This window comes from Geotrypetes seraphini, chromosome 19, assembly GCF_902459505.1.
Source record: "Geotrypetes seraphini chromosome 19, aGeoSer1.1, whole genome shotgun sequence".
Taxonomy (NCBI): domain Eukaryota; kingdom Metazoa; phylum Chordata; class Amphibia; order Gymnophiona; family Dermophiidae; genus Geotrypetes; species Geotrypetes seraphini.
This window is the reverse complement of record NC_047102.1, coordinates 34,219,120-34,245,579: the sequence shown is the minus strand read 5'-3', so window position 1 is coordinate 34,245,579 and position 26,460 is coordinate 34,219,120. Positions and strand designations below refer to the sequence as shown.

The following is a 26,460-nucleotide window of genomic DNA, read 5'->3' as shown; positions in this document are numbered from 1 at the left end:
AGGCAAGTCACCTAACTTCTGTTGGCCCAAATACAAAACTTGTCATCTACTAGGGACAGAGAAAATACCTGCATAGAATGTTTTCAGCGCTGTAAATGTCTAGTTCTGTAGTAGTATGTATAGTTAAGCAGGGTAGATTCAGCTATGTAAAAACTGGAAATGTATGTGCAGGTTGTTTTGTGCTCAGGATGGAAATATAACAGGCAGATCTTTCCACTGCCAAACAGCACAAGCTGCAGACTAATGAGCCTCTCTTTCGCTCTCCTCAAAGCAGGATACCAGAGAGAACTAGCTGACTAAACAGACTCCTGGCCCAGACGATAAAAGGCAACTGCCATAGAGTGCAGAGTGATTTAGGGTTGTCTCTGCAGGGAGAAGATAGAGAGACAATCTATAGGAATGGAAACAACAAATGGAAAAGGGAAAAAAAGCCACTTAAAATTCATAGCAAAATAAACTTCCTTAACCAAGCGGCCTGAAAATCCCTGAGAGAGTGCGCCGTCTGTTCTGCTAAACAGGAGCCAATTAACTGCCATCATGAATACTTATGCAAAATTTATTTCCTTTCTAATCCATATCAGCCCCTGCACCACTCAGTTCCATGGGGGAGGATCTTCACTGTGACAAATGCTCGGCAGAACTCTGCACAGTACACTTCTCCCTCCGCATTCGCTGTTTCCGTATCTGCGGATTCGCGATTTTTCAGATGCTGACTCCGCCCCCACAAATTACATCATCACTAAAGTTATTTTTCCTTTTACTGTACCGATGAAAAAGTTTATCGCTTACCATTCACCCTGAAAATCGCTGCTTCCATGTTTTCTCCCACAAATTCGCTGCTACCATGCTTCCCAGGGTGCACTGAGAAAAACGCCGCTTCCCAGCATCCCTAGAGAGGAAGGCTTCTTCCCAGCATGCTTGCTTAATCCAAGCCCAGAAATCGATGCTTGCTGCTCCAAGTTATTCGCGGTTTCAATAATAAAAACGAAGGCTTTTTCTAAAAAAACGCAAATAACTTTTATAAAGTTATTCGCGTTTTTTTCAAATTCACACCTAGGGTCCACCTGCATCCCCTGTGAATACGGAGGGAGAAGTGTAAGGTGTGTTACATCAGAGAAAACTGTCAAGGTGGGTGCTCCAAGACAGACAAGTTCCCCCCCTCTGAGGCTCATGCCCTTAGATAAATGCGATGTGAAGATGGAGTCTTCCGATCTTCTCTAAACACCAGCTCCTTTACTAGCCAAATTCCCACCAGTCCATTTTCAATCAAATATCTTGGTAATTACTGGAGAGACATCTCATTATTCCTATATTCAGTGGCACTATAGTTTTCGTTACTGTTGCTGAAAATCTTAAAGTGTAAATTATGAAGAACAGAATAGGGGATGTAAGCCTCACGAATATCCAATAGCAAAGAAGAAGTAAGACATCCAGAAGACAGAAGGTCCAATGGTGTGCGATATCTCACTATGGTCCTTACACAGCGGTGCAACTGGGACAGTATTTCTATAGTGCACTCCAGCCATTCTGCGCAGAAGTTCCCTGTACTCTATCTAACCATTCCACCCTTTTCTGTTTCAGTAGCTCGACATGGCACAGGGAACTACAGGAAGAGTTTCCTTCTTTCAAACAATAAAACATCTTTCTCAACCACATTGACCCAAATAAAGAATTCCCTATAGGACGCAAAGAAGCTGCTCTCTCTTCTGAGTTTTTGATTCATAATGCTGCAGTGCAGGTCTAAAATTTGTTAAAGTCATGCTGTGTTCCTATTTTGAAAGCAAATATATTTAATATTTATTGAGGCTATCCTTAAGAATTTGTAGAGGTGCAGCTTGAGAACAGAGTTTGAGAAAACACTGCTTTAAATACCACTCTCTCTTTAGGAATAATATTCAAACCAAAATAAAAAGGGTTTATAAATAATTGTGTTTGCCTCCCTTTTCAATCAATTATTTACAGACTATTTTGGGGGTACCACTGTTTTAAATTATAACTATGGTATTTTTTTTTTTATTTGCGTTTGAAGCAATTTACATTATCTCACATAAAAAATAAGAAAATATTCAAGGGACACTACTTAATAGAATAGAAAGAAAATCTCAAAAATCAGACCACATCACGGGAGGAGATTAGCACATTTAAACAAAAACACATAATTACATTAGGAAAGTAAACTAAAATCTAATCTTAGATAACTTGAGACTAAATAATCCTTCTAGAACTTAAACTCCCCACAATCAAAAAAATTCTCCGGGTGGGAAGAAACTCCCCCCCCCCCCCCACTATAGTATTATCACGTGAAATATAATAGAGCTACCAAATGTGATCATCTCTGGGGAAAGGTGAATGAAGCAGCGAATCTAAAATGTTGAGAATGGCTGATTTTTCCTGTCATGGCTCCATAAACAGTCTGAATATCTCTATCTTTATTTTTTTCACACAAAAGGATGAGGTTTGGAATGTTGTATTATAAATTGCTCCAACAGATTTAATTCAAAACTCATTTTTTGCTTCAGAGATGGTCACAAATTATCCAGGTCAAGAAATGAGCTTTTAGACTTCTTCGTTTCTAACAGTAACATACGACGACATTAATGGCAACGTTAATTTCAATGATATGGGATAAAAGTTCAAAACCAGGAGCCAGGTCACTTGAAAGCTCTGATATAACACAGTTAGGGTTTATCGTGTTACCAGAGCCATTAATAGTGGCCCATTCCAGCCCAACTCCCGCTGACTCTGCGACCCTCCTAGCAAGACTTTAATATCAAACCTCCCTCCAGCGTTGGCAGTCGCTGCACGATAAACAGGCTTTCTTATGCCGTTGAGGCTCTCTGTTGCGTCATTGATGACGTAATCAGTGATGCAGCAAAGGGACTCAATTGCAGGAGAAAGCCCGAAGCAGCCTGTTTAACGTGCAGCGAGTGCGAATGCTGGAGGGATGTTTGTACCTGTGCAGAAGCGATATGTCTCTCCCCCTCCAATACCTGTGCAGCACTTTGCTGTGGCGCATCATCCCATGGGGGGTGGGGGTGGGGGTTGCACAGTGGGAGCGGGTGAGAGCGGCGTTCTCCAGTTGGGGGGGGGGGGGGGGGGAGAGCGGTGATCTCCAGTTGGGGGGGGTTTGCACAGTGGGAGCGGGTGTGAGCGGCGATCTCCAGTTGGGGGGGGTTTGCACATTGGGAGCGGGTGTGAGCGGCGATCTCCGGGAGGGGGGGGAGAGCGGCGATCTCCAGTTGGGGGGGGGGGGGTTGCACAGCGGCTTAGAACTTAAAAAATAACTTCGGCCACAACATTACCTTGGGGTCTGCTGAACTTAAAAATTAATTCTTTGTGAACATTAGTTTGGGTTCCGCGAGTGTGTAGAACCCTGGTGTCCAATCGGGTCCTGTTTGGTCTGCCACTGCCTGGAGGAATTGAAGAGCGTGTAGGGCGGAAGCGGGAGGCGGGGCCTCAGCACTGGCCGGGCGGCTCGCACCGCCGGCCCCGAGGAGCTCGAGGCCGGTGCCGGACATGGGGTCCCCAGGAGCTCGAGGCCGGCGGCGGGCATGACTGGCGTGGCATGGTGGAGGAGGAACAGAGTGCGGTGACGTAAAACCCGCGCATGCGCAATCGTGTTTCTGCGACGAGATCAGGGAACACGATTTTTTTAGTGCGCATGCGCGTCCTACCATTTTATTATATTAGATTATCCAAGAACCAATAATCAAAACCGCCTTTCCAGATATCTAGCGAGGTGTCTCAGCCTCACTGCATCCAGAGCACGCGATGGGTGTGGTGGAGGCATGTTATGGGCGAGCATTGTACATGTATAAGGGTGGGTTGGATTTAGACATCTTGCAGTGATAATCACACGTTTTGCAAGACGTCCTGGATGGAACTTAGATGTTTGGAGCTAGACCTGCTTTAGAAGAGTCTAAGTGCCACAAAGGTACCCAAACTGACCAGATAACCACTGCATGCATGACTCCATAAGGTCCAAGGATGGAAGAATCTAGATGAAGTAAGTAAAAGCAAGGTGGGATGGAAAGACAGGAAGGAAAAACACAAAATGAATACAAAGAAAAGGAAAAATGGAATAAAAAATCTGAAGAAAATTGAGAATATGCTGCAATTTTTCTGAAATAAAAAGCATGGAGAGAACTGGACGAGAGTTAATTACATTCTTCTTCCCATCAGCTCAAAGTGAGTCAGGGTCAGTGCACAGGGCCACAATCAACCTCAGACAGGCGGGTGGCAGGGCTTTCTGCTGCAAGATGGAAGTGCAACGTCTTGCATGCTCACAGCTCGGACACCTGCCTCCCTTACAAGCTGGCATATAATACATGAAAACAAGCTCGCAGAAAGAGAAAGACATTTTCTTCTCCATGCCGGGGCACATCTGTGGCTTGCTCAAACAATATCCATATAAAAATAACCGAAAGGAGGGACATCTGTCATCTTCCCACACATTGCACGACCCTCCCCCATCCCCCCGTCTGCCGGATAAAGCATTTATGTTTTGTAACAGAACGAAAAAAAGAGGCTGGGGGAGGGGGAGGAGGAACTGATCAAACGGATTTGTAAAGGGTATGAGCTTAATTTTTACAGGATTTATTGCATCAACTAACGTGTTTTCTCCCTGCTACTGCCACTAAGGAGATGCTGAAAGCCTATCTTCCCCTCCCTCTTTGCACCATGGACCGGCGGCTGAAGAGCACTGTCAATGCTCCAAAAGTCTCTAGGACTTGTTTTTGGTTTCTTATTCATATAACCAGATATTAATTTGTACCACTGGGCGGCCTGACATCCTAGGAAATCTGTCTGGAAGCATAGGACCGGCAAGCTATACGGATTTTTTAGAGTTTGCCAATCAGGGAACCCCTTCTGAATGGCTTGCTTCAACTGCAACCACTTATAATTTTGAAACTTTGAAATACCGAATGATTGTTGCAGTTGTGAAAAATCAAGCATTTTCCCATTTGATAAAACATCATCTAGTGCAATGTTCTTCAACTGCTGTCCGTGGACCGGTGCCGGTCCGCAAAAAATTCCTGCCGGGTCCGCGAAGGATCAGTGTCCCCTGCAAGCACTGAGGAAAAAAAGCGGCTTACCGTAAACGCTTCGCAGACTACTTAAGAAAAAACATCAATGCAGTTTGCCTGCTAACATTTCCAGGCATCACCGGGGCTGCTATGAGGGAGTTCGTGTGAAACTTGGCACGGTGGCTGATGGGTAATTTTGGGTCAAAGGCTACTGGAGAGCTGGAGGCGCGCGAAGCGGGTGCTGTTCGAAGGCAGCTGCTGTGCGTGCACAGAAAGTTACCACCGTTCTGGCTTGCGCTGTTTTCACGGTCTTCCTCGGGCTGTCTGTGGAAGGAGCGAAAGATCTCCTTGCTCTTAGACCTGGCTAAAAGGAATGAAGGTCCTGCTGCTGCAACATGTGGTATGGAACTGGAGCCGTAAGATAGAGAGCGTGAGATGTGACTTCCCGAGCTTTCAGGTAGGCTGAGGAGGAGAAGCCGGTCTTTGTTACTCAATTGCACTTCTCAGGAAGGCAGGGTCCCGATTGTGTGGGCTGGAGATTAGAGACTCCTTGGACCGGTGAATGGACCGGTCTGGCAGCAGCACTGATTGGCAGTTAGCAAACAACACAGGACTATGTTCTCCTGAAGTTATATATTATTTTTGGTTCACAGTCATTCACGTGCCGGACAGATGAAAGGGATTCCATTGCTCACACATTTCTGAGACCTTCAGCAATAAAGATTTTTCATTTACTCTCATTGGCTTTTCCAGCGTTTTTTGAATCCAGATACCTAAATATTTTATACCCTTTTCCTTCCAGAGAAAAAGGAATGGGTCAAATAATCCTTTTGCACAATGTACATTTAGCGAAAGAACCTCCAATTTACTCCAGTTTATTTTAAATCCAGAGAATTTTCCAAATTGGTCAATCAGACCTAGTAATTGTGGAATGGTGGATTCAGGATTCTTCAAATGAAGCAAGATATCATCTGCATAATCAGAGACCTTATATTCCTGACCTGCATAAGGAATATCCTGAATCTCCTTTGCCTATCAAATAGCCAGCAGCAAGGATTCCAAATAATATCAAAAAGCAAAGGGGATAATGTCTAACTCCCCTCTCCAGACAAAAACTTTCAGAAAAAGTATTATTAATATACAATCTGGCTTGAAGGAGAACTATACAAGGTTTGAATCATTTGTATAAATCCAGAACCAATACCAAACCAATCCGTTGCTTGATACATAAATGTCCATTCTACACGATCAAAGGCCTTCTCTGCATCCAAAGATACATAGAAGGCCGGATCTTCCATGGCTTTTGTTAAATTTAACATATGAAAAGCCAATCTGGTGGTGTTTGAAGAATGTCTTTGAGCAACAAAACCTGTTTGGTGCATACCAATAATATAAGGGAGAGCCTTGGCTAAGCGTAAAGCCAGTAACTTAGCCATAAGTTTTCCATCTACATTAATCAAAAAATAGGCCTGTAATTTGAAACCAACATGGGATCTTTATTTGGCTTCGGCAAAACTATAGTTAAAGATTCTGTTATAGTATCTAAGATGCTACCTTTAGTTAGTTGAGCCTGATATAAATTTAAAAGATGAGGTAATAATGTAATTTGGAATGATTTATAAAACTCTATTGTGAATCCATCACCACCTGGAACGGATCCAACTCTAAGGGACGTCAACGCTGCTTGAAGTTCTTTCAGTGATATAGGCGCCTCAAGATTCCTTTTATATGCTCAGGAATTTTTGGTCCCTTGATTAATTTTAAAAACTCTAAACCCTCAAGTTATTTATTTGAATAAAGCTCAGAGGAATATAAAACTTTATAATATTTCAAAAATTGTTTTAAAATATTTCCAATTTGAGAATGAGTTTCACCCTTCTCATTGCCACAATCTTTACTTCTCTGTTTTTTTTCTTTGAGGTAATTACCAATAATCTTCCCGCTTTATTCGACTTTCCATAATACAGAGCCTGTCGAGAAAACAATTCTTTCCTAGCCAGTTGAGAGGAAATCTCATTGTATTTATATTTAGCTTTTAAGAGGGCCTGTAAAGTAATTTGTTCCCATTTTAAGGCCAATTGTGACTCCAATTTATTAATATTTTGCTCCATTTTAAACTGTTTTCTAACTTATGACAAATACGAAACAATTTGCCCTCTCATAGTAGCTTTGAAAGCATCCCATAATATTTCTAAAGGGATTTCCTCTGAGGCATTCATTTCTGATTAACTTACCTGGTATAACATTGCTGTAACTGACACATTCTGGGCCTACTATTTGTGGCCATTTTTTGTTTGAAAGATTTTTTTCCAAGATGGAAATTCACTTTGTCCTGATTTTTTTTTATTTTTTGGGGGGGGTTGTTGTTGTTGCAAATCACTTTGTCCTTGTAAGAAAGTAAGCATTACCCACAAAATCAAACCACATTATTATTCTGCAAATTATGCTTTTATATCCATGTATATATGAAGCACTTTCAGTCTGTAGATCAAATAACCTTTGTGCTAGGATGCTTGGGTAATACTTAATGCTAATGGATGTGGATTATGTATGGTTGTCTCTGAGAAATGTGGAGCTCATCTGCAGTATGAGGAACAGATATTTCCTATGTTTAAGGAGTTCTGGAGACCGCACCTTCAGAAAAATATAACCAGGATAGAGTCGGTCCAGGGGGCAGCTACTAAAATGGTCAGTGGTTTTCATCATAAAGCATACAACAGAGACAGACTTACAATAAGGACCTCAGTAGGTGTACTTTGGAAGAAAGGGGATATGATTGAGACATTTAAATATCTCTGTGGCATAAATGCACAGGAGGTGGGTCTCTTGCAACTGAAAGGAAGCTCTGGAATAAGAAGGCATGAGGTGAAGTCAAACGGGGATAATCTGAGGAAATACTTCTTTATAGAAAGGGTGGTAGATTTATTTATTTATTTAGATTTATATCCCGTCCTCCCAGTAGCTCAGAACGGTCTACAAGTAAACATACACAATGGAAGTAATTAGACAAATAAGATGTACAATAGGTTTAGATGCTTGGACATACAAGACTGTGCAGTATTTATCAGAGTACAAACAATTTTTCAGAGTACAGACAATTTATCAGAGTACAGACTAAGAGAGGACTATACTGAAATTTAGGGAGAAGTTAAACAGGGGAGAGAAGAGAGAGGTGGGGTTTAAGGGGGGGTGTAGACTGAGGGAGACCTTTAGTTGAAGAGGAGGATCTTTACCATTTTATGGAATGTCAATAAAGAGTTCTGTTGCCTAAGTTGGGGGGGGAGTTGATTCCAGAGATGTGGGATGAAGTGGCTGTAGGATCGTTTGCGGGCAGTTTCTGAGAGGAGGGACCTTCCAGGGGGAATGCATAGGCGTATTTCCGATTTTGAGCGGAGGGTGCGAGTGGAGGTGTAGATGGGAAGCTTGGATTTTATGTAGGAGGGGGTGGTGGCATAAATTCTCTTGTGGGCTACTTCTAGGGCCTTGAAAGCACAGCGCTGGCTAATTGGGAGCCAGTGTTCAGCGCGGAGTGCTGGGGAGACGGGAACAAGCTCTTGTGGAAGTGGTGGTGATAGAAACATGATGGATGATAAAGGCCCAGTGGCCCATCCAGTCTGCTCATCTGTAGCATCCACTATCTCCTCCTCAACCTGAGAGATCCCATATGCCTGAATTCAGTTGAACAGACAGGGAAGTTTCAAGTTTAATGGGTACTTGATATACTTCCCATTGAAGAACATCAGAGCGGTTTACGGGCATGGTAGGATAGGAGTAAAAATACATAAAATGAGTATAGAAAGAGAGTAGTAAGAGAGAAATAGAAGGTCAACAATCTATAGGAAAGAGGGGAAAAAAGTTAATAGGGTAAGGAAAAGAAAGAACTATACTCCACAGGCTGGCACCGAGAAAGTAGTTATTAAATCAAAAGTGTCTTTGAATAGGAAGGTCTTAAGAGCAGTCCAGATGGAGTGAGGGCAACAGGGTAGGGTCTGTAATGGAGAAAATGCAAAGGGTACAATTTGATATATATGGGATCAGGAGCTGATTAAGGAAGGACGGGGATCAGGAACACATGTTCAAAATGTCTCCATCCCATGATGAGGACTGTCTGTATTCATGAAAGCATAGGACAGGCATGTGTGGATCTCTTAGGGGGAGGGAGAAATAGCAGATGGTATGGATGGGCAGACTGACTAAGCCAAATAGCTTTTATCTGCCATCATTTCCTCTGTTTTTATGAAAGCTGCTGCAGCTGCACCAGAATGAGGCCTTAGGAACATATAATGTTTAAAGAGGTCCTGGTTGGGTTTTATTTTTTGCCCTTGGTTTCATGTATTATGTTCATTATTGGTAGTACAGTTGGGCATCATGTTTGCCAATGATATTAGTTATACATCAGAAACACCACATGACTATGGAACACTGTGGACTATGGAAGCTCTTCTCCAGTGTGAAACCAGTGGGACTGTGCCTGTGTTTACACTGTGCCTTATGCTCTCCCAGTAACACACAGTGCAGCTGCTCATGCTCCATTCAGCTTTTGCCAGTTATGCACTTCCATCCAAAGTGCCATACGGTGCTCTTTGCTCCTTTGTTTCATTTTGACATTCAGACATTTTATGTAAAATGTGCAAAGACCAGGTGTCAACTTGGTCCTTCTATGACAGTTTCATACTTTGCAGCTGAACTCCACATACCCTCCAGCCTAATGCCACATATGGATCTTGGAATATCGGTCTTTCTGTCTGCCGTCCAGGGACTCCATGACTGAATCAAAGTAATCATCATCTTGCTGAGCAGGTGGTTATTTGCTGTGGTAAGGAACGAAGAACCAAAACAAAGCTGAGGGAATTGATGCTGTAACTTTAAATCCAGTTTCGGGGTTCCTTGCTAGAAGCTCTTGTATCAAGAAAGGTACACTTCTCTGCCAGGACAACTATTTGGGAGAAATGCTTTCTGCGAATACTTTCCATCAACAGTTTCTCTTCTTTGTTTTTTTTTTATTTGAATGCAATTTGACTTCTCAGAAAACATATGACCCTTACTGGGTCAGACCAATGCTCCATCAAGCCCAGTAACCCGTTCTCACAGTGGCCAATCCAGGTCACCAGTACCTGGCCAAAACCCAAGGAGTAGCAACATTCCATGCTACCGATACAGGGCAAGAGGTGGCTTCCCCCGTGTCTCTCTCAATAATAGACTATGGATTTTTCCTCCAGGAATTTGTCCAAACCTTTCTTAAAACCAGCTACACTATCCGCCCTTATCACATCCTCTGGCAATACGTTCCAGAGCTTAACTATTCTCTGAGTGAAAAAAAATGTCCTCCAATTGGTTTTAAGTGTATTTCCCTGTAACTTCATCGAGTGTCCCCTAGTCTTTGTAATTTTTGACGGAGTAAAAAAATCAATCCACTTGTACCCATTTTACTCCACTCAGGATTTCGTAGACTTCAATCCTATCTCCCTTCAGCCGTCTCTTTTCCAAGCTGAAGAGCCCTAACCGTTTTAGTCTTTCCTCATACGAGAGGAGTTCCATCCCCTTTACCATCTTGGTCACTATTCTTTATACCTTTTCTAGCATCACTGTATCTTTCTTGAGATAAGGAGACCAGAATTGAATGCAATACTCCAAATGAGGTCACACCATGGAGCGAAACAGGGGCATTATAACATTCTTAGTCTTTTTAACCATCCCTTTTTAACCATCCTGTTTGTTTTATAACTTATTTTATAACAAAGGTGAAGGTGATCCTTGACACAGGCTGTGTTTCGCAAGGCTGCCACAGGAAGCCGAGATAAGTATTCTTCAAAATGTGGTGCTTATGTCATTTCAAAAATGGTTAGCCTCATCTTACAATCTTCTGTTTAAAGATGAGCGAGAGTAAACTATTGATGTTTAATATTTCTATGGACCTGGCCATTCACCCACCAGCTATAAAAAGCTAAGTAATTTCAAAATGTTTTTGTAGCTAAAAATTATTTACAATTCTTATGCAAGGTAATGGGGTTTGATTTCTGGACCTGTGATAGCTCACTTTGATTGTGACCAGACAAGATTTATCTATATCTGGCACCTGTAGGCACTTGAGGTCTGTTCTTCCCCCATTCTGCTAATTTTAGAAAGTTTGTGAGTTGTTCACACCTATTGGGATTTCCATATTTTGCTGGGTATTTTTCCAGTGAATTGACTTCACTGTGAAGGTGTATTAATATGTTCAAATACAAGGCAAAAACAGCCCCATATAGAATAAGTGACCTCAAATTAAAAATAGACATATACAAACAAAAGCTGAACTGGAAACCCAAAACGTCAGACTCTGCTTGCAGCACAACACTGAAGAAAAAGAAAAATGAATTTCCTTCTATACTTAGCAAAACAGAAAGATATAAAAGATACACACTTGCAAACACTAAAAAGAGGTCAACAGACTCCCCATATAAGAATAAGCAAGAAGGGGGAACAAAAGCAACAACAATTGCATCCTTCTGCTTCCCATAGCAGCAAACAGCTTTTTTCTGTTTTGCTGCGTCAGGGGCCTTCTGCTTCTTGCCCGATTCTCTCTGCCATCTTCTGGCCAGAATGTTTGTGTTTACCCTATCCCTGTAGTGATATCATAGGGTTGTCACTTGAAAAAGCAATAACAACATAACAATCAGCTTATATACCCCCAGGCCGTAAAGCTCTATGCAGTTGACAAAAGATATACAATTGAATGGAGGAAATTAGTTACCCAAGTATTTGGCAAAAAGGCATGTTTTTAGATAAGAACATAAGAATTGCTGCTGCTGGGTCAGACCAGTGGTCCATTGCGTCCAGCAGTCCGCTCACACGGCGGCCCCCTGGTCAAAGACCAGTGCTCTAAATGAATCCAGCCTCACCTGTGTACGTTCCAGTTTAGCAGGAACTTGTCCAACTTTGTCTTCAATCCATGGAGGGTGTTTTCCGCTATGACAGACTTCGGAAGAGCTTTCCAGTTTTCTACCACTCTCTGGGTGAAGAAGAATGTCCTTACATTTGTAAGGAATCTATCCCCTTTCAACTTTAGAGAGTGTCCTCTCGTTCTCCCTACTTTGGAGAGGCTGAACAGTCTGTCTTTCTCTACTAAGTGTATTCCCTTCAATATTTTGAATATTTCAATCATGTCCCCTCTCAGTCTCCTCTTTTCAAGGGAGAAAAGGCCCAGTTTCTCTAATCTCTCGCTGTACGGCAACTCCTCCAGCCCCTTAACCATCTTAGTTGCTCTTCTCTGGACCCTTTCGAGTAGTACCGTGTCCTTTTTCATGTATGGCGACCAGTGCTGGACGCAGTACTCCAGGTGAGGGCGCACCATGGCCTGGTACAGTGGCATGATAACTTCTCCGATTTGTTCGTGATCCCCTTCTTTATCATTCCTAGCATTCTGTTTGCCCTTTTCGCTTTTTTGAATTCCATCACCATTTTCCTCTCTACCACTTCCCTCAGGAGGACATTCCAGGCATCTACCACCCTCTCCGTGAAGAAGAATTTCCTAACATTGCTCCTGTAATCTCAAATTATGCCCTCTAGTTTTACCATTTTCCCTTCTCTGGAAAAGATTTGGTTCTATATTAAAACCTTTCAAGTATTTAAACGTCTGTATCATATCTCCCCTGTCCCTCCTCTCCTCCAGAGCATACATATTTAAGTCTTCCAGTCTCTTCTCAAACTTCTTTTGGTTCAAATCCCTTACCATTTTCGTCGCCTTCCTCTGGACCACTTCAAGTCTTTTTATATCCTTCACCAGATATGGCATCCATAACTGAACACAATACTCCAAGTGCAGCTCATCTCCCTTCTTCTGCTGGTTATTTCTCTGTCTATACAGCCTAGCATCCTTGTAGCTACAGCCACCGCCTTATCTCACTGTTTAGATGCCTTTAGATCCTCAGACACAATAGGTGAAAAACAATGAAAAAATATATATTTACAACACTAATGTTATTTACTACTAACCAAGGTTGTATTAGGGAAGAAAGGATTCTTAACAAATTCAATGGAGCTCTAAAGTGTTGGCTCTACAAAGATACATTCGAAGCTTGAGTTTTCAACGAGGCTATCTTAATCGACAAAGTTACCCCTTCCCTCTTGTTTTAACCTTTTTTGTCTCTCTTTAATTAATTTGTAGTTCCACCCTTTTCCCCTTCTCGTACTTGTATGTTTGGTACACGTCTTTTTGTAATAAATACAATCTTTCTTTCCTATATTTATATTGTACATCGCTTTGAAATATGAAACTGTGATTTAATCAAACTTTTAATTAAACTTGAAATTTATGTCAGGTTCTGGAACTGGACACCATTATCCAGATAAGGTTACCATATGTTTCCAGGCTATAAGGATAGACCATGTCAGTCCTGCAAATAGATTTTCTAATCAACTGGAATCAGAAGACCATTCACGCACTAGAAACTGAAAAAAGGGGACTAAACTAACCTGTCTCTCATGACCTAGAGCTATCTAGTAGTGACAGTCTCAGGCTATCAGAGTACAAACGTTCCACTAATAAATTCAGCTTATTAAATCAGAGAAATGAAATTGTCAAAATGCAAGGCAGCAAGATATCCAGGCTACAAATCTGCAGTAGACAAAATTCAGATCCACAGCAGAACATGGTAGTATGGTTCCCCTTTAGAACAGCTTTCAATCTCTAAGTTCAAGTAATGGAAATACCCTACCAGTGCTAGGCCTCTCACTCTCTCCTGTGAGCACAGCAGAATCCATGGATTCCAAGATTTCCAACGGCCAGGAGCACACTTGGGCTTTCCCAAAATGTGAGGCCAGCAGTTAATTCTGCTCTTAATTAAGCACATGCATTCTACACCCCTTTGATCCCAGTCCTTTTGAAATACGCACAGCACTTCCTTACTCAGAGACATGCTTGTTAAACATAATTAAAGATATTAATTTTTCATTGAGCACAAGCCACAAGGCCAAGAACTTTCCCGATTCCTTTTTAATCTCTCATTAGAACATTACCTTCATTAGTACAGACTCGCTGAGTTTCTCCCTGTTCACAATCTTGATGGCAACCTTTTGGCATGTTACGCAGTGAACCCCCAACTTCACAAGCCCTGCAATGAAAAGGAAAAAGAACAAATTACGTTAGAAGCAAAGTTAGAGATTTAAGGACTAATCCCACTTCCTGTAAGCTTCTGAACCTCTGTACAAAAACGTAACATCACGTATACTGCAAAAAGAAGATTTTTCATTGCCAAAAAACGCAGCACAACTGCTCTTCCTACATTTTGTTGATTAAATATTGGCCTAACTGAAGTTGGGGTCACTGCCAACTAAAATAAAATTAAACCCCTGTCTTGACAGGGGTGCCCTTTATGAGGCAGAGGCCTGGATACACTTCATCTTTGTCAAATCAAAACTGGAAACCTTTAGCTTACTCTTTAAAAAGCCTGGGATATCCCTACTCAGATCCAAGAAGACAGACAGCATTGCTTATTCCAATAATGACAGAAAATTGTAGGACTGGTTTAAGAATGCTATTGTAAAGCAACATATGCCATTACTGCTAAATCTTTATCTGTGTAAATGATAGTTCCTTCCCCCCCCCCACACACCATCCAATTTCACAGGTGCAAACAGCTACAAAGAGTGCCTAATGCAGCCATGTCAAAAGATCACTACAACACATGCTCCATTATTTTAATTTTTTTTTCTCCTGAATATTAAAAACTTGTTCAGAAGACAAGACACTAACATAGACATCTCTCAGACACTCCACCACATCACTTATCATATGTTTTAGTAGCTGTCTCACCTCTCTAGGCCTTTCCTCAAATCTATCTTGCACTAAATGTTGCATAAAAAAAAAGGTAGGAAAATCACCAGGCCAGAAACATAATCCGATTGGATACAATACTCAACTTATTCTTTCACCTTCTAAATTTTGTTTTAATGAATTATGCAAAGCATTTTGAATTAAATTTTCACAAAGATGGTACACACAATTTTTACAAACAAATCACACATCTCTAGAACCCACAGCTACAGAACTGTCCCCAGTAATCACAAGCAGCAGCATCAGTTCAACAGAAATTACAATTCAACACATTTTTAACTAAATAAAGGACAAGATTTCTTGGTTTCCTTTGAGAAGTGATATAATGAGAAATAAAGATTAATTAAAAAGTAATACTTGTTTTCATTCAGTAACCTTTATTTCTGTGCATTCAAGTGGACTTAGGACACTTGCTTTTCAATTAGGGAAAATGAACTCTTGGTTAAGCCCGTTGATCTGTCAAATTGATTCTTTTTGTATTTTTAGAAAGTTTTTAAAAACTAGTTTGATTGATAAGTTTGTCAAATAATCATGTATTTTTATTTTATTATCATGTTTTACCAAATTTTATGAATATGTCACTAACTGTATAGTTCTTCTTCTCTTTTAACTGCCCGGAACCTCACGGATGGGCGGTATACAAAATGTAAAGCTCATGCTACAAGGCGCCAATGTCAAAGAGAACTACAAAGTTCTTATGGAAAAAACTGTGTGTGACCTAAATGTCAAGGACTGTATGCTACAACGATGTCAAAACTGCCCTGGTGAAGAAGCACTAACAGCATACCTGGAAGAAATATTCAAGGATATAGATCCAGAAGAATCAATAGAATTTAAGCAATGGGTTCACGCTGACCGTGAAACATTAGAAACAAGCGTACTAACCATGGACAACTTTATTGAAAGACTTGCAAGCAAGATTTGGAAGTTGACAAGCCACCATTTCATTTCAAAACATCAAAGTGAATATTTGAAGATGTTGAAGATAGGCTTAAAAGAAAACGGCCTGTGTAGGGTCAAGATTCGAGTATGCGTTTTGTGACAACTTCTAATAAAGTATTGTATATCTTTATTTTTTTGGCTCCAAGTCCTGGTTCCATTTTGTGTGTTTTTGGATCCCCCTTCAGGTCTCACATTCCTTTTGAACTTCCAGCCAGTCTCGAGTTGTTGCCTTTGGATTTTTCCTTCATTTACACATTTTTATACTGTATGTTCACAAGACAAAGATTTGTTGATCACCCCATCCTTGCAGTTGGCAAGGAAAGGTAGCATATACTGTATAATAGAGCTGGTTTGATTAAAAGGTCCTCGGTTCTGGAATTCATTTTCACCTGATTTGAGATTTATGGTGGATGTGCAAGTTTTTAATAAATCTCTGAAGACCTGCTGTTTACACATTTTTACTTTGTAAAAGACTCCGTTGAGAGGTATATGTGCTTTATTGGATGGTATGTCCCAAAGATAAATTTGATGTTTTATTGTTTTATGATATCTCTGTTTTAATGGAAATAGCCAAGAATGTTGTGATTTGCCGTCTTGAAAAGCCTTTAATAAATAAATAAATACAAGGAAGAACAATGCCTTGTGAAGAGCTGCAAACCATAGATATCAATGTTTGTGATGGCCGACACTTCCTCATTCTTAAGGGAAGGGAAGTTAAAAGGAAGAATTCTGAGCTTTAGGTTAACCTTTTTCAACAGTAACTCAAAGCGAATCAATTCAGGGACAGCAGTTATATTTCTGTCCCCAAAGGACCTGCATACAGATGGCCTGGAATCAAACCTGAATTTCTTGCCTGGCACCACATAGCATTGCTACTGTGCTACTGGGTCGACCCACATCTAAATCTTTCCATCTAATACCATAGAACTTGAGGAATTTTATAGCAGACTAAAAAGATGCCAAAATGCAATTCTTTAGCACAACATAAATATAATATTTAAAAATTGCATCAAGAATTTAATAAATATATCCCTGCAATCTAAAAGAGCCCCAGCGGCGACACAAATGGCCACAAAAAGCTAACACCATTTAGCCTTCATCACAGGCTCATTTCTATATTTAATCAAATTGACTCTTATGAAAATTATTTTAAAACTTTTATAAAGCTTAAGATTTTCTTAAATACTCATCTCTGGTTTTTTTCAATATTAAATTGAAATTGACTACAGGGAGGACCTCTATCCAACATGTCAACTTTTGCTAATGCTGTTTTAAGGATAGCCCCTTAGTTAGCCGTTCCTCCTTTTCACCATCAGATGGTGAAATGCAACATCTACCTTTTTTGAAATGTTTTTGGTAATGCACAAGTGCAAACTCCATTACATTTAGGAGGTAATTTTATAAACAATTATTTTTTTACAAGGTCTTTTTTCATGCCTATGTGCATAGTTGTGTGTATGTGTGATGAAAAGAAAGTATAAACTTCTGTGTGATCTGCATATATTGTATGTGTATTTTGAAACAGAGTTTGTGTGGAACAAGGGCAGAGTCACAACTTACATGCATATTTTATAAAATATTTGTTAAGGTCTATACCTGCTGCTGAGCAGATATATATGTGTAGGAGTGGCATTATATATTAAAGATCACATTAAAGCCACACAATTGCAGGACTGTATGTGATGATCTTAAGGTGGCCAAACAGGTTAAAAGGTGATAGCGAAGGTATGGCTAGTAGGAAAAAGGAATTATTGATGCCTCTGTATAAGACTCTAGTGAGACCTCATTTAGAATATTGTGTACAATTCTGGGGGCCGCACCTTCAAAAAGATATGAAAAGGATGGAGTCGGTCCAGAGGAAGGCTACTAAAATGGTGTGTGGTCTTCATGATAAGGCGTATGGGGTCAGACTTAAAGATCTCAATCTGTATACTTCGGAGGAAAGGCGGAAGAGGGGAGATATGATAGACGTTTAAATACATACGTAATATAAATGTGCATAAGTCAAGTCTCTTTCATTTGAAAGGAAACTCAGGAATGAGAGGGCATAGGATAAAGTTAAGAGGTGATAGGCTCTGGAGTAATCTGAGGAAATACTTTTTTACAGAAAGGGTGGTAGATTCGTGGAACAGTTTTCCGGAAGAGGTGGTGGAAACGGAGACTGTGTCTGAATTCAAGAAGGCCTGAGATGGGCACGTGGGATCTCTCAGAAAGAGATAATGGTTACTGCGGATGGGCAGACTAGATGGGCCATTTGGCCTTTATCTGCCGTCATGTTTCTATGTTTCTATTTATGCCAGTTTACTCTTAGTATTTTTTGTTTTTGAAGACCACACAGGTGCCTACTGCCTTTCACATTCAGGTGATCTGTTATAAAAATTACCCTCTTAATTTATATTGTTCTTTTGTATTCATTTAAGATCCCATATAAAACATGGTGTCAAGGCAAGGATGCATCTTGTCACCTTACCTGTTCAAGCTGTACGGTGAAACCATCTTCAGAAAAGCAAATAGAGCGTATTGGTTTCAATGGTGGTGGCCAAAATATAAACAACTTGTACTGTGCAGATGATACAACACTCATCATCAGCAGCAAAGACGACATGCTGTATCTACTGTGAAAAGTCAAAGCTGAAATTCATAACATGGGATTAGAACTGAACATAAACAAGACAAAGATCATGAACATGGAAAATGATGAAGATTTTGGGCTTGAAGGTAATAGAATAGAAGTTGTAAAGGATTTCAATCTCCTGGGCTCTTTTGTAAACAAAGGAGCAACTAGCAGGGTGAAAAAATACTCCGTAGAACAGCACTTGGTTGTTCTTCAATAAAAACTCTCGACAACGTATTCAAAAGAATAACACTTCAAAGGAATATCAGGCTTGTCCACACACTCATTTTCTGAGTGGTCAATTATGAATGCAAGACAGAAAGATTGAATCATTCGAGCTTTGGTGCTGGAGAAGGATTTTATGCCAGAAGAACTAACAAAGCGATGCTGGAAGATATCAAACCAGCTATGTCACTCGAAGTTCAAATGATGAATTTACGACCGTCTTATTTTGGTCACCCTGTCAAAAGAGAAAGATCACTGGAGAAAGACATCATATTTGGGAAGATTGAAGGAACCAGGGGAACAGGTGACCTGCAATCAGATGGCTGGACACGTTGAAAACAACCATGGGAATGATGCTGGATGACAAAACTATTTCTTTTTAGATCCGCAATTCATCAAGTCGCTAGGACTTGATCACGAGTCAATGGCACCTTACAACAACGACAATTTGTATATTCCCTTATTGTATTAAGGAACCAATATTTTCTATTAGGTTTGTGTTACGAAGTCGTAAGCATAATTCCAATACAGACATACTGTGTCAGCCCTCCTGTGTACTATTCCTTATCAAGTCTCATGCTAATATGTGCTAGTATACCAGTAGGGAGTTTGCCACCAGGAGCTAAAGAGCAGTGCACACAGCTTGCCAATGATTATCCAAGGTATCTTATATCAGATAAGCCGCTGTGAGGGTCTGTGAGATTAAAGCTTGTCTGTGGGCGATGTCATGTCTTCCAACCTCATTAGCTCATTGCCAGCAGGTGCCCTGGGACAGCTGCTGTCAGGTAGCAAGGGAGAAGTCGTGATGGAAATTACGTGGGTAAAAGGCACCAGGAAAAAATAGGTCTTACTGTCTCTTGCTTGCAGGCTATATTTAGTCAACTTGTCAGTTTAATTAGCTGGCATTTGGGGAGAGTCATGCTTTCTCACTTTCTTCGAGTGATCTGTTGAGGACTGAAATTTATTGAAAAGAGAGAGGTCTTACCTAGATTCAAAGACAGTCTATCCCCCTCTCTTTTTCCAACATTACAAAGCCACAAATAATAAGACTAATTAACATCTTTCCACTATACCTATTTGCTCTCTGTCATCTGATTTATTTCTAAGTGCAGCTACAATGACAGTCCTCAAATCGGATGCTAAGATTATTGGTCCTATATCCCAGCACTAGCAGATATTAAACCTGCTGTCAAACAATTTGAGGACTGTGTATTTAAGCCAAAACCCTCCAGTCAAAGTATTTAACCTGTGCTCAGATGAAAGCAGCTCTTAAAAAGTTCACAACTTTTTTTCCTGTAAAGATTAACAGGATTTCCCCCAACCACCTTCCAGACATGAGCCACTGGAAATATACATAATGCATCATTAAACCATGTAGGTCAAGTACCACAAACGCACAACACTGAGTGTAGTGGACTGAGAATCTGGGGAACTGGGTTCAATTTCCACCGCAGCTCTATGTGAACCTGGGTAAGTCACCCAACCCCCATTTCTCCAGGTACAAAATTTAGTGCTTAGTAAAAGGGCCCCCAAAGCGTGCTTAGTGCAGGTAACACAAACAACCACACTCAACACAACCTGTGTTATGGCACCTTAGTGCCTTCCTCAGGAGTCAAACTGTTGATATATTCCAGACATGGGCAACTCCGGTCCTCAAGGGCCGGAATCCAATCGGGTTTTCAGGATTTCCCCAATTAACTGCATTGAAAGCAATGCATGCAAATAGATCTCATGCATAGTCATTGGGGAAATCCTGAAAACCCGATTGGATTCCGGCCCTCGAGGACCAGAGTTGCCCATATCTGGAATATATCAACAGTTTGACCCTGAGGAAGGCACTAAGGTGCCAGAACACAGGTTGTATTGAGTCTGATTGTTTGTTTTAGTGCAATAAAGTCCCAGTTGAAGCATCTCTTTCATCTCTACTTTTGTGGATTGAGTGTAATATTTCATAGAGGTGTTTCTCCATTTTTCTTTTTTGTTTTGGATATTATTAGGGTACATAAGGATCCACAAGGAGCCATAGTGAGAACTGAACCCGGTTTCCCTGGTTCTCAGTCCACTTAGGATTTACGCTATTCCTTCTTGTTTCAACTTGTAGACAAAAATATAGACTATGCCCAGGCCAACCAATGGCCCTTTGTGCAGATGAGCCAGATTGGCCACCATGAGCGACAGGATACCATGCTCAAAGCCAGTAGGTTTCATTAGGAAAGTCTCTGCTCTATTGCTCATTCCCAGAACTATGAAATGGAAACACCCAAGTCTATGTGGTTAATAACTTTTGATGGTCCTTTCCTTCACAAACCTGCCAAGATCTTGTTTAGACTCAGCTATTCTATAGTCTCAGCAGCAAGTTCCACAGTCCCACTCTTTGCCGACTATAACAAATCAGATTTAAATGCTTTATCAAACTGTCCCACCATGTACAGATACAGAGAGGCATTATAGTCTCCAATTTATTCTCCATTCATTTCAGAACAATCCCTAACATTCTTCTGGCTTGCTAAGTGATATCTCCTAATATGGAACCTTTCCTGTGTCTTTCACTCCACATTTGACCACATTCAATTGCATCTGCTCAGTCCCCCAGTCTCAAGATCCTTAGACAATTCCTCCCAGTTTGTTTCAAGAGTGCTGAGAAACTTTCCATCATCTGCAAATTTGATCTCCTCACTTGTTCACATTAAAGGATCTGGGAAAAGAAGAAACACCACTGGCTCCGGTACAGATTCCTGGGACACTCAACCATTCACTTTTATCCACTTTAATTCAACTCGCTCCCTTCTATTAGTTACCAGCCCCTAATAGCACATTGCTTCCTATTTCATGACTAATTGTATCAGGTCTTTCTCATGAGGAAACTCTTGGCCATCGCCTATAATTTTTTTGTTTTGCCCTCTGCTTGCACTACGCCACTTCAAGCCTTCAAAACCCAAAGGCTGCAGTGATCTCAACATCTACTGGGTATTATGGCTGGATTTCAGGCCTGATGGCATGCTGGGGAATTTGTGATGACAAAGCAGGAAAGCAATAACCGTGATACAAAAATCTTTGCTTGAGCAATTTCTATAGAAATTTACAAGAAACATTAGCCTTCCACAACAAGGATATTGCAAGAAAACAAATTACTGAAGCTTTCTCCCAATCTCCTTCTTAAGGTGCTGAACTTAGTAAAAGAAAAAAAGTACATTATGTATATTAAATAACTGTAATCCATTTTTTATTATATTGAGCATTATGCTCTCTGAAGTAAGTTTTATACATTCTCTGTTATGTGAGAAATTCTGTTATAATAAAACCTTTTTTAGTAAAATTAGATACCCAAGCGTGTCCTTCGATGGGCAAGCGGCCTCTAGTGTCATTGCGCTGAGTTATCTTGCGCGAAATTGTCTTGCGCTGAGTTGTCGCTGCGCTCAATTGTCTTGCGCTGAAATGTCTTACGCTGATTTGTCTGCGCGATTTTGTCTGCGCACGATTGTCTTGCGCGCTTTTGACCTGTCACCATTGTATTCTACCTAGGCTTCGTTCTTTGCAAGTGGTTATTGACGAATGATCAATGGCAAGGCAGCTTTCAAAATGCTCAATATCACCTCAAGTTTCCCTAATCTCCCTGAAATAATAACTCAGCTATTTATAAACAGGAAACAGGGATTCCAAAGGCACATGAAAGGGTGAACTGGGTTCTCTTGAGAGTCTGCCTTCCACTGAAGAAATTAGACACTGGATGACTTATTCAGAAGCAACACAGATGCATCATGCAATGGTCTAATTAAACAAGCGTCCCCGTAGAAAACTACAGTAGGAATGTTTGCGCTGACAACTCATTTATTAAAAGAAATCCAATCAAGCATGTGCTCAGATACCTTAACTTCTCCCCCCCCTCCCTTTTACAAAACTGTGAAAGCATTTTTTAGCGCAGACCGGCGCGCTGCTACCGACATAGAGTTCCTAAGAGCGTCAGGAGCAGCATAAAATATTCAGCACTAAAAACTGCTTTGACTATTTTGTGTCTAAATCTTTTAAAAAGCAAATGTCCAGGGACTAACATATTAATCCTAAAATCTTGTCTGGCAAAATCATCCTCTTAAAATAGATAGGCTAATATGATATTAATTTTACTCAGTCAACAGTCAATGCCAAATGCCTCAAACTCGAAAGCCAGCAGTCCAACACACTATAGAGAGAGCATTTCCACTAAGCCAAATGATCCACCCTGTCTACAAGTCCAGCATCTGAGACTCTGCAGCTCACCAGCAAATTTCTTCCCATTAAGACAGTCAATACTATTAGCAAAAACAGCAAAAAGAAAATACATCTTACACTCTTGTGGATGTTGCCTACACAACAGCTCACTGCCCTTGTTACTCATGAAAGACATGTAGGTCCCCTCCCCCCTCACTTAATGAGCGCTTTGCGTGAACTGCTGTCGCCAGAAATAGGAGACCGTTTCAGCAGAGAGTGTTAGGAGGAGTTTGTGGGAGACTCAAACAGCAGCAAGTGAAAACGGACATGGAAAGCATGAACTACAAAATACCCATATTATAGGCACTAAGAGATCCGACTGGAGGAGGGTCACGAGTGGTGTCCCGCAGGGCTCGGTGCTCGGGCCGCTGCTATTTAATATCTTCATAAATGATCTAGAAACAGAGACGAAGTGCGAGATAATAAAATTTGCGGACGACACTAAACTATTTAATGGAGCTCGGACTACAGAGGACTGCGAAGAATTGCAAAGGGACCTGAACAAGCTAGGGGAATGGGCGGCGAGATGGCAAATGAAGTTCAACATTGAGAAATGTAAAGTATTACATGTGGGGAGCAGAAACTTGAGGTACAACTATACAACGGGAGGGATGTTATTGAATAAGAGTACCCAGGAAAGGGACTTGGGGGTAATGGTGGACATGACAATGAAGCCGTCGGCACAGTGTGCAGCGGCCGCTAAGAGAGCGAATAGAATGCTTGGTATAATCAAAAAGGGTATTACAGCCAGAACGAAAGAAGTTATCCTGCCGTTGTATTGGGCGATGGTGCGCCCGCATTTGGAGTACTGCGTCCAATATTGGTCGCTGTACCTTAAGAAGGATATGGCGTTAGTCGAGAGGATTCAGAGGAGAGTGACACGTCTGATAAAAGGTATGGAAAACCTGTCATATTCTGAGAGATTGGAGAAGCTGGGTCTCTTTTCCCTGGAGAAGAGGAGACTTAGAGGGGATATGATAGAGACTTACAAGATCATGAAGGGCATAGAGAGAGTAGAGAGGGACAGATTCTTTGAACTTTCTAATAATAAAAGAACAAGAGGGCATTCGGAAAAGTTGATAGGAGACAGATTCAAAACAAATGCTAGGAAGTTCTTCTTTACCCAACCTGTGGTGGACACCTGGAATGCGCTTCCAGAGGACGTAACAGGGCAGAGTATGGTACTGGGGTTCAAGAAAGGATTGGACAAATTCCTACTGGAAAAGGGGATAGAGGGGTATAGATAGAAGATTACTGCACAGGTCCTGGACCTGTTTGGGCCACCGCGTGAGCGGACTGCTGGGCACGATGGACCTCGGGTCTGACCCAGCGGAGGCATTTCTTATGTTCTTATGACTTAGGCAGGGCCAGATTTAAAATTATGACACCCATAGTGCAGCAGCTAGTGGGTACTGAGTAGGACCCCTAATACTGAGCAAGCTCCTTCATGGTCACTCCTGGTGGAATTCGGGACCAGCTGCGCAGCAAAGAATTCTTTATACACCCCCACCTCCAGCGGCTCTGCTCGCAAAAAAGGCACTTAAAACATCCTACCAATTACCACACGCACACTTCTTTTTAGACAAAGAGTGGTTTTATTAATGGCCACAGCCATAAATGCCTAATATGTCTAAGATAGTCTTCAGGCCAGACTTCTCAATGCACAACACATATTAACCTTTGAAGAACCATTCAATGTATCTGTTCATATGCAATTCACTATCATCATGCTGGACATCACATCTAAGAAAGTCCAATGTTAAAGGTTAACGCCAAAGATGAATGTAGGGCAGACGGTGAAGAAGGAGAGAAAAACAGCAAATGGATATGAAGACCATGGAGTCTGGGCTGAACTTTTGGGCCCCCACACCAAAAAAGCTTTTCACTGCCTATGTGTCATTTGTATTGGGTTTGGCACCCCTAATCATTTTGAAATGTTGGCATAGATGACCCATAGAACCAGGAAGCAAGAGAAATGGAAGATCCTTTTGGAGAATGGAGGAGGCAGAAGTGTGAACACTGGCAGGACATTTTTCTAGGGGCGTCAGCATTCAGATTTAAAGTAAGGCGTGAGGGAGTCTATGGGACACTACTTCACAGTATCACAACCACCTTAGAGCTCACAGTACTTCCCAAGGATGAAGTGACACAAGAGGTCATGGTTCAGAAAATATAAAAACCCAGGTCACGGCTAGATTGAGGAGGTCCAGAGGGAAGCCGCGACGGCTCGTGACAAATGCCTCAACTACCTATGTGTAAACTGCAACTGGTACAGTTAGGTAGGCCAAGGTCAACTTGGAACCTTGCCGATTTTGTATTTTTGAGCTCAGTAATTGCTACGGAGACTGCACTGGTAGCTCTGGAGAACCAGGCCAGAGACAAGTAAAGTGCATGCTGAGAGAAGAGAGCAATATACCGTACACCACGGCCCTGTAGGAGGCTGCCACTGAATATCATCATCATGTCTAAGGCACTGTCTTGTGTTTGTTTTCTCTCAGCCTATGAACTGAACAGGATCCTGACACTTGCTGTGTGACTCCATTTTACCCGTGCTCCACTCCTGTCCTCATTCACATTATCAAAGAAGGGTAAGTGCAATCCTACTTAGCTCAGGCATCTGATGCTTTAGGAAGCTACCTAAGCTAGAACCAGGAACTGGGCATACTCATTCTCAAAGTGTCCCACTGAAGCTCACAATATCTGATTGGTCTTATCTAGTGGTTTCTCTGGAACAAGGATTCTTAACAGGGTGCAGAGAAGGGTCTTGAAATCTGAGTCAATTTACTGAATCTTTCTAGACCAGTCTATCACAAACTGTGTGCTATGGCGCGATTCCAGGTGTGCTGCGAGATGCTGGCAAGGAGGATCGGCACCGACTATCTACAGGATGTCTCTTGCAGTCAGCCGGTGCCAGCACCTCTCCTCCTCACCGCAGTCCCCTATTGGCAGGGTTAGCAAGCTCAGGGCCCTGTCTGGAGGGCCTCCACATGAGCAGATATCAACATGATGATGTCACACAGGTGCATAACGTCATCACGTTGATGACCGCACAGCCCCGAGTTTAGTGTGCCTTGGCTTGAAAGAGTTTGTGGGACCCTGTTCTAGACAAGAGTGAAAGATGCTGTTAGAATTATTGGCAGTCTTAACTATGTACCTCTATAATTTTAGCGACATGTCAACAGTTAGCACTGATAGTTGTTAACAGAAACATACAGTACGCAGCAACTGCATGTGGATTTAAGAAGATGCAAAGGTTTCAATCAGTCAAAAGGGTGCAGGAGCCCAAAAAGGTTAAGAACACCTGCTCTAGATCAAAATTTCTAGAGGGACAAATTAGGTGCTGAAAGAGATTAAAGTGACATCCACAGATTATGCTCTCCCTGCCTTTTCTGCATGCAGCACTACAGTTCAGGTTTCTTTGTCATTGCTATGCATGTTGCCAGGGTCATAAAAAAGGATTTCGGCACACAGGACAAGCTGTCAGTTTGATGTTCTCGTCTATCACCCCTGTAAGCTGTAAACTAAAGATAAACGCCATGGAAACAGCTTCAGGCCTTGCAGCAGTCTTACCCTCTAACATTTGCATCCATGAT

The 26,460-nt window shown here is 41.4% G+C and overlaps 1 protein-coding gene across 6 annotated transcripts in view; it reads right to left on the bottom strand.

Moving 5' to 3' along the window:
* The window catches only part of BRSK2 (BR serine/threonine kinase 2), a 310,234-nt gene that overhangs the window by 171,928 nt on the left and 111,846 nt on the right, over positions 1 to 26,460 (bottom strand). For all 6 annotated transcript variants that reach the window (XM_033928274.1, XM_033928270.1, XM_033928269.1 and 3 more), the window contains one exon: positions 14,025 to 14,119. In XM_033928274.1, the coding sequence (XP_033784165.1) occupies positions 14,025 to 14,119 (95 nt within the window). The remainder of the gene's footprint in view (positions 1 to 14,024; positions 14,120 to 26,460) is intronic.